Genomic DNA, 9,791 nt, shown 5'->3' on the forward strand with positions numbered 1-9,791 from the left:
ATCCCACCCACTAAAGATTGGTTTTTATCAGAAAATTTCTATATGCATCTTAAATCTTATTATAGATTAGTCTTCTTTTAATTAAAATGAGAATATTTATACTTGTTTACAAAATTTTTAAAACATTCGAATTACTGAATCCTTTTATCCGTGGGAAAAGCGGATGTTTTGTCCTGCACACACAAATCTAATATGAGTCTTCAATTAGTAAATCCTTTATCCCTGGCCATAGCGGATGTTTTGTCCTGCATGCACAAATCTATTATGAGTCTTCAATTAGTAAATCCTTTATCCCTGGCCATAGCGGATGTTTTGTCCTGCATGCACAAATCTAATATGTGTCTTCAGTTCCGCATAATTTATCACACTATCTACTCATCAGAACCGCACTTTATATTTTTTAAAAATGTCAGGAAGGGGACAATGGGCTGTTTATTACACTAGTCCCCAAAGTTTTAATAACGTTTTCTTAATCTTTGGCTTGACAATTTTGATTGTTTTTTTTCACAGTAGCTTTTCTCCTATTTCTAGCCCCTGCAGGAGGCTCTAACCATGCGGGGCCAATTGCCTAACCCTGTGGGGCAATCACCTAAACCAATATAACCTAACCTAACCTAAAATAACCTACCAAAAGACATTTTAAAAATATGACAAACAAAGAAAAGTTAAAAATCAACATGTTTGAAATGGACGAATGGGCATTCTGGTAACGATTATAGAGAAGTTACGCTTTCCAAATCGTACCTAACTACTGCAGGAACCACCATGTCAAGTTGATAATCGATAGGACAATTCTAACATGCCTAAATTAACGACAACAAATACTCTGCGGAAGTGAAGACCCATCTAAACCTGGTTGTTGAGGATATTACAAAACTTACACAAAATATATTCTTTTCAGCGTCCTATTTACCACGGCAAAACTGTTTTCAAACTACACACATACACACACAAACACACACTCACACACGCACACACACACACAAACACACACACACACACACACACACACACACACACACACACACACACACATACACACACGCACACACACACTGAAACACACACACACGTACACACACACACACACACGATCAAAATATGTAACACAACGATTGCATTTTTACTTGACATGAGCAGCTATGAAAATTATTAGTTTTTATCTGGAATACCTAAATTATAAATTAAAATCTACATACTAAGATTTCAACAAACCGACATTCTCATTGTGAAGAATCTTTTTTTCTCTGAAATGATTGAGAAAAAAAAACTGCGAAAAGAAGTCTTAATACGAAGCAATAAATAACCATTCTTATTACCTGAACTCTTAGCACTGCATTATCGTTTTCAAGCATCTCTGTTCGCCTACAAATTTTATCCTCCCTGAAAAATAGAAGGACTTTCAAAAATAGCGACGTTACAGTATTAGAGTAAATCACTAGAGGAGGAAGGGGTGAAATAAGTGTATGTCATTACCATGGGCGTCCAAGCTTTTTTATTTGGGGGGGAGGGGGGTAAAATTTGGAAAATAAAAATTTTACCCCCAAGCTCATTTTGGGGGGGTAATCTTTTTTTCATAGAGGCATTTTTTATTTGGGGGGGGGGAAGGTAATCACCCCTTTACCTCCCCCCTTGGAAGTCTATGGTCCTTACCCTGAGGACCCTGTGCTGAGTTTCAATTGAGTCTTTAAAAATCAACCAATGGCGTCGGGAATATTAACACAGCTAAATCGCATCAAAAGAGCAGAAAACAATTTGCTAGCAGACGAGAAAGGTCCCCAACAGGGGTATCTAGGTTAGTTGTATAGTTTTACATCTATGCTTTTAGATTTATTGTTACAGTATGTCCAATGGCTTGCGGTAGAAGGGTGTCAACAACTACCTTAAAATTGAATTAATAAAGGCCTACTACTAAACATTCAACATATTTATAAATGAATTATCAAATGATAAACCTAACCTAAGTTTTCTCTGGTCTCTCGACTTTTTAGCCGCCATGTTGTTTCTTTTCCTCCTCTCGTAATATTTTTCATCCTTCATCTCCTCTGGGATTGGTTTCTTTTCTCCCCGCTGTCTTCGGGGAGTGGCCTACATAATAATACGATAAGAGCTATCCGTTGCGGACAGAAGACTTACATTAAATGTGTTAAAAGGTTCGCTTTTAATAGTTATTTTTCGCAACGTATTGTAGGCAGTGTTCCTTAGATATCAAGACTGGTATTAAGTTTTATCTTTCAGTCAAGACTTTAAAAAAGGCTTTCATTAAATTCGAATCTACTTTAATTTATTTCCTCTCACAGGAAACTTTTTGCTTAAAAACGGATAAAATTATAAACTAGGATACGAAAAAGAAATAACATCAATTTGAACCTGGATAATTCTTCTTGATTCAAATATAGAAAGAAAACTACCTGCAAATGAGGGCATTTAAAAAAAAGTGTTTGTATATTCAAATTCGTTTGTAATATATACGTCTTATATTTTACACTTACAAACAAACACAAATTTTTAGACACACTTAAGTATTTTCACCTCAACTTCAACTCACCTGTAAAGATAACAGGTGGGGATTGATAAATTTTATAAGTTTGTGATTTTATTTTAATATTCGCGAAAATTTTTCTGTAATTCGATGCTATATATGATTCTTTTAGTATGGCTGGGAACCGGTTCTAATCCACAGGATATTAAACAGTTTCGAAGCCATACCGGAAAAAGTTTACCTTAGCAAGAGCCAGACCAAGGAGGGCGCTTGAAGGAACAGGTAAACCTCCTGGCAACATTTCCTCCCTTCAAAACAAAGAAGTTTCAGCCAATAGCATCGGATATATAAACACAGCTAAGTCGCTCCAAGAGAGCAGAAAGCAATTTGCTCGCAGACTAAAATCTGGATTATATATCAATATATATAAATTTGTTATTATACCTGTCGGTTATAATTGCTTGAGGTGTGGTATTTTCATCATTTGTATCTTCCTCTTGTATCACCAAACTTTGAGAAGGAGTAATCAACCCACCCGCCATCTCTTTTTCAGGTGATGATAAACTGGCAGGTGACACCATGGCTGGTATTTGTGGCAGTAGCATTTCTGTTGATATAGTCAATGGAGCTTTGACAAGTGGTGCAACTGATACTATTGAGCTTGTCAAAGATGAAGGTGTAATGATGGTAGCTGGAGAGGATCTATCTTGCTGGACATTAGGAGGGCCTGCTAGCATTTCTGATGGAGACTTCACCTCAGCCTAGATTATTTACAATTAAAGGGACTGAGGACGACAAATTTCGGTTATAGTTCATTTCGTGACAACGCCCCTTCGAGGGCGTTTCGTCGAGTTTCACAGGTTATTTTAGGTTAACATCATCTCATTCATAATATCTCAAAAATAAGGCAAAACCAGCTCTCGTTTTTTTTGGCTGATTTTTACTAAGCTGATAATACTTTCAAAATTTTTATGTTTGATGATCAGATGAGAAATTTTTACATGCTCATTTCCTCTAAATAATCTTAAGAACATCAAATAAATCCTCACAAATTGATTTGATGTTAAGCAAAAAATCCATAAATTATTTTAAAATGTCCCGAGAATCACTACTTAAAAAGCAAGTTAGTATGATAATTTTATACTATCACATTTTGATGCATAAAAGGTGAAATAATCATATTTCAGATTTGAAGTGAAAACTTTCTTGTAATGGTCGCACAGTGGGATCTTTTGCCAAAAAACGGGACATTAAGAGTAGACAAAAGTAAACTTCAATAAATAAGCTTGTATTTGAAGAAATGATGTAATTTTTTTTGCTTTAGCCAGGAAATAACCTAAATTTTGCCTCTGTTAACTTTTAATATGCATTTGGTAAGTACGTCTGGTTAGGTACAATTAGAATATTTTAACAATATATATTAATATTTCTTCAATGCAAACAATGTTTGTGAACATGAATATAGCGTCAGGTGCACCCAGTTCGAGTCCCAGCATTTTTAGGTAGGTCCAGTATAAGTAAAATAGGACACTTATAAGGCATGTTTTCAAATGTTTTTTTTACAGATATAAAGAACAATAACATAATTTTCAAAACACTTTTGATTTTGTGTTAATACCTTTATTCTAAGTCTAGCTATCTTCATTTAAAGTTTGTATAAGAATATAAACATAATTACTTATATTATATTCTCTCTCAAACGTATATTTCTCTCTCTCTCTGATGCATATATAATTTTTTTTCCTTAATCCCCAAATTTGAATTTCTGCTGGTCCAAAACCAGATAGAAATACAAATTTTTTTAGAACCCATGAAATTTAGCAAATTTAATTGCTAAAATAATAGTATTTATAAGTCATCTTTATTTAACGACTCCTTTATCCCTTAAATGTCCATTAAAACCGCAAGAACGGCAAAAATCGTTAAAAATCACGCCAACGGCGGCAAATAACGGCGAAACGGTTCGCCAGAGGCAAATGATGCATAAGTCAAAAAAGATCCGCTCATAATAGTTTAAAATATTGCAGAGATGAGTTTGGGCTCTAAAATGACTCCTTCCCCCTCTAACGAAGGAAAATTTGAAATTAACAAGAACGAAATTGTTCAAACCATGCAATGTAAAATGCTCAATTACTCAAAAACGGCCGGGAGGCCCCAGGTTGTGAAAACTGTTTTATACACAATACATGTTGCATATTAATATTATTATTGCAAAACCTGGGGCCTCCTGGCCGTTTTTGGGTAAAATGGAGAAAACTGATTTTTTGGGGTTAAAAATCTTAATATTTTTGGTTAAATTTTCTCACAAAATGTCAATTTACACCACAAAAAAATATTATTTTAAAATTTTTCTTTAATTAGACATTGGTACAGGTATCTGAAAAGTACCTCAATCAAAAATTATTTGCATAAGCTGAACATAAATGTATTTTTTGATGCTTTGAAAAAATAGTGTAAAAAAATCTGAAAAATCATCAAAACTGAAAAGAAATTTTTCACTACCTTTTTTTAAAAATGGCATAAATCCGCCAAAAATTAATATTTTAAAAAAATTTATTTTCTAGCTGTCTACTTACAGCCATTATTAATTCCTAGGATAGATAAAAGTCGATTTTAAATTTTTTGGATGTCCCGATTTTTTTCAAAAGATCCCACTGTGGGTCGCGATTATGTAGTTTTAACTCTTACAAAATTAAGCTGAAGCTTTATATAGTGCCCATAAAAAAAGCAGATAAAATTCAAAAACTTTTGGCCAAAGTATCCCGAATGACGTCATATTAGAATAATGGACCCTCTCAAGAGAAATCCTCTATAGAAGAAAGTAACCCCCACTACCCAAACATATTCTTTTTAAAACTAAATGGTCAACTTACCCCCATTCCCTCAATCATGCCTTAGGGCCTCTAGGGGCGTAACCAGCATCTATGTATATATAAAGTTCCGAACTAAAAGAGAGGAACATAGTTGCCAGATATTTTTTAGATCTAAGTGTACAAAAAATGTGTACATTGGGCCTTTGATGTGTACATTTGTGGGGGAGGGGAAGGAAAAGGGGAAGGGGGAAAGAGAAAAGGAGAGAGGGGGCGTACTTTACTTGCTTATGCGTACATTACTTATAAAAGTCCATTTTCCTAAAGTTAAAAATGCGTATGGAGAGGAATTACCTCTACAAAAACATTGTGGACTGAAAACAAACCATGGAAAGTAAAAACAACAAAGTGGAGTTAAAAGAGATACAATTAATTTATTGGCCAAAATTTTTAGGTTTCATTTTTTCCTATACTGATAATAATTTTTAAATAATCATTTAATAAAATAATATATATGAAATACTTGTTTTATGCAAAAATATTCATATAAGGTTTTATCTATAAAAAATTTATTAAAATGAAAAAATGTTTAAAACCCCTATTGAGTAAAGTTTAAACTAAATTTTAAGAAAAGAAGTAATAATCATAGGGCTATTGGCCTAGTGGGTGAGGTAATATGAGGGAGTGTTAGCTACAGTGCAGTGGATGGTATTATATTTTGCGTGGAGAGGGGATAGGGTAGAAAAGTAAGGGGTGGACAGGGGCACAGGGATGGCAATAGAGGTGTCGGTCGTCAGAAGGGGCGAGTGAAAAGGAAGGGGGAAAATATAAGAGAAGGATCAAGTCGGATATACAGGGTGATGCACATAAACGGCCATAGCGCCAAGACTACTTGACCCATCAGGAGGTTTTACCCTACTATAAAAGCTTAGGAATTGATCTTTTTGCCCTTAAAAATCATTGGACTATTAAGGACGTGTACTCCGAGCTGGCCGCCCATAGTTTAACCTAGATTCTTACTTACCAATTTGTATAGACTTACACATTTATTTTCAGCTAGCTTATACAGTTCTTACACTCTAAATACAAGTGTTAATTTTCGTTTGTCCTACCGTTTCAAAACTCTGCTTTTATAGATGTTGTCATCCTTGTTTGAATTATACATCTTATTAATTACAAATTAGTACCTGTTTTGCTTGTAAACTCAGATTAAGCAAAGCACTAGCCGCGATACTCTGGCAAAGTTTCATATCTTAACAAAATTTATTATTACATTTCCAGTATAGCTTCCAAACCGAATAGTATCCGGTGGATAAGAACCGGTTCTCAGCCATACTGAAAAAGCATATTTAGCTTCATATTACAGACAATTTTCCACGAATAATGAAATAAAAATCATAAGATTATACCAGTTTTGTTAGCCCTAGCCTTCAACCCATTTGAGCCAACAAAACTGGTTAAATCTTATATTTTTTTATTTAAATATCCGCGGAAAGCTGTCTATAATACGACAATGTGATAACTATTCCAGTGCGGCTACAAACGGATGAATTTCTATAATTTCAATATAACCGTTTTGAATTGATTATAAATGTTTCATACAATATTCCCACTTCCTAAAATTGAATCCAGGGGGTTGCAAAGAAATTCGCAAAATGGGATGATCATTTAGAGAATAGAATAACAGAAGATGTCATGCCCCCAAATATTTTCACCCTCTGTACACCCCCTTTACGCACGCCCTTGATATGATCACCTAATTTAGAAACTAACACTCAAACCAATTCTACTTTTTTTTCAAAATCTTTTTGTAGCCCATATTATGGAATATTGGGGAAGAAGTAATGAATATATAATATTTACCTTCGTTAGATTCCATATTATTTTCTTATAACCAAATATAAAACATGAAAGTAATCCTTAAAATTGATATGTGTAGTTTAGAAAGCAAGTTTATAACAACTAGTAAACATAAACAATTTATTTATAATGGATATTTTACTCATTATTTATTTATTCCATAGCTTTTCTTTTCTTTATATATTATTATATTGTTTAAAAATCAAAAGGCTAGATTTTTCACCCAAAGTTATAAATTTAGATTTGAGTAAAATTCAACTAATAATACAAATCTCAAATCTCAAAATCTCAATCAGGAAATCCGGTACATAAACATCTACAAAGGAGCTGAACGTTATGAGCCCTTCTAATCGACCAAAAAAGTTTATAAGGGAGGGGGTGGGGCACTATCAACCCAAAAAAGACAAAGTTATATCCACCAAAATAAAACTCGAAGGGGAGGGGAGGGTTGGTGTTACATTAGTGGGGTTTGATGCAGGGATCTAAAGAGATAAGACAATGGCCGATTAATCCCCAATTATAATACAGATTGCTATTAGTGGTTGAAACGTTAGGTCACTTAACTTTATTAACCAATCAAATTTCAATAAAAGTCCCCAAAGTTGTTAAGTTAACGGATAAGAAATCGTAATTATAAAACTTCGGGGACAAGTGTAATAAACAGCCCAACGTACTCTCTCTCCCTGGGTTATGGTTTTAAAAATTTCGGACAATTATACTTTATCAGCCTACTTTTTACAAACCTGACACAGAGGGGGTGAAAGTTATTGTTAAATAACTCCCCCCCTCCCCCCCAAGTAAAAAGAGAGATTGCCATAAACAATCAAGCTCAATTTGCCCTCCCCCCCTAGAGCCGGAGCCCCACGACCCCACACTAATGTATTAAACCTCTAGTGGACACCCATACTTGATTCAACATTATTTATTTATAAATATTTTTGTTTTGGTCATCCGGACTCGAAATTATTAATGTTTTAATAATTTAGTAGCAGCTTTTCTATAACTAGACTTTTCCGTTACATCGTTACCTCTTGCAATGTTTTAATCCTCTAGTAGCCCTTGAGGGCGAGGGTAGGAAGTCGATCACCCACTTTCAATACTACTTTAAAAAAACAAAAAGGAAAGAAAATTTATTTGGGGGGGTTAGTTTTTTTCTCCGGGCGATATATCTTAAGAGGGTGGTGATACCCTCCAACAAAATAGTTATAAATTTTCCCAGGACCTATGAGAAGCTACGTAAAGGAAAACCATATCGGTTCAATGGTTAGCGAGATCCTTCGATACAGAGAGAAAAAGAGAGAAAGAGAGGAAGAGAGAGAGGAAGAGAGAGAGGAAGAGAGAAAGAAAGAGAGAGAGAGAGAGAGAGAGAGAGAGAGAGAGAGAGAGAGAGAGAGAGAGAGAGAGAGAGAGAGAGAGAGAGAGAGAGAGAGAGAGAGAGAGAGAGAGATAGAGAGAGAGAGAGAGAGAGAGAGAGAAAGAGAGAGAGAGAGAGAGAGAGAGAGAGAGAGAGAGAGAGAGAGAGAGAGAGAGAGAGAGAGAGAGAGAGTAATGCAATCATATTAAAGAAAACAGTTTTTATCTGTTATCAAAAAGTCAAAGAAATAAAATATATAAACAATTGTGTATATTTTGTAAAGGAATATATTTTGTCTATGAAAAAGTTGCGAATCTATGAAAATACTTTGTCTGTGAAGTGTACACTTCTCCGCTCTTACACAAAATAAAAACAAAAATCAGCTGTTACGTAAGCAAAACATTCTAAACAACACTTTTCAATACAAAAAAAAGATAAAAAGTAGGAGTTTTTTTATATATAAATGTATATGGTAAAGATATAATAGTTAGTATTGCCTTTGAATGTTTTAGATTTTAGAAAATCTTATGAAAATAAATGAATTAAAACAGATAAAATATAAATTGTAATTTCAAGGTCCTTTGTGGCCAAATACATTTAATTTTTGTTTATAATAATATATATATTCCCTATTTATTATATACATTATTCACGTGATTTCTAGAAATTTTTATTGATAAATTGCTTATCTTTTAATAATAGCATCTATGTTAAACTAAATTTTAAAATATATACTAATCATATATATAGACAAGTAATTGTTAGAGGTTGTTGGTTTAATACTGGCGGTTTAGCCTCTGGCCTATAGGGGCTCTGTATTCGAAGAGGCTGAGATAGGGGCTAGAAAAATATTTGAACCGTTCCATGACTTAAAACGGAAAATAAAATGGTAAAAAGTTACGTATAGTAAACAAATTATTTGATATGAATTGAGCGCGGGATATTCTCCTGTAAGATTTTTGTTTGTCGGTTAAGCACTAAACTGACAGAGTTTTCCATTTTAGGAAAGCTCACATCTAAAGATTGGATTCAGGTTATTTTAGTTTAAACGGTTTTATGCCATTTCCTACTCTTCTACCTCTCTCACCCTAAAACATTGTCCTTTTCATGACTCTTAATACCTACAGTTAGGACTTTTAGACAAAAGTTGTATAATCAAAGAGCTGGTTGAGGTAAATTAAAATGTCTTATACATAACCCCCTTCCCCTTTATTTAGAAATAAACTAAAATAATGCAAGGAATGGCGGGGTAGATATTAGACCCCTAATCTAAAAGACCCTTGAA

The 9,791-nt window shown here is 33.9% G+C and overlaps 1 protein-coding gene across 1 annotated transcript; it reads right to left on the bottom strand.

Annotated features, from left to right (window-relative positions):
- Positions 1 to 131: 131 nt before the first annotated feature.
- On the bottom strand, positions 132 to 7,254 carry LOC145315526 (uncharacterized). The gene is made up of 7 exons (XM_080155509.1): positions 7,156 to 7,254; positions 6,480 to 6,544; positions 2,927 to 3,243; positions 2,724 to 2,790; positions 1,961 to 2,088; positions 1,308 to 1,383; positions 132 to 173 (listed from the first exon to the last, which is right to left on the bottom strand). Exons 1-7 carry the CDS (start codon positions 7,169 to 7,171, stop codon positions 132 to 134), a joined length of 711 nt encoding a protein of 236 aa, XP_080011635.1. The 5' UTR covers positions 7,172 to 7,254.
- Between the last annotated feature and the right edge of the window lie 2,537 nt (positions 7,255 to 9,791).

Source organism: Acartia tonsa, chromosome 4 (assembly GCF_053477335.1).
Source record: "Acartia tonsa isolate MP-2025a chromosome 4, ASM5347733v1, whole genome shotgun sequence".
Taxonomy (NCBI): Eukaryota; Metazoa; Arthropoda; class Copepoda; order Calanoida; family Acartiidae; genus Acartia; species Acartia tonsa.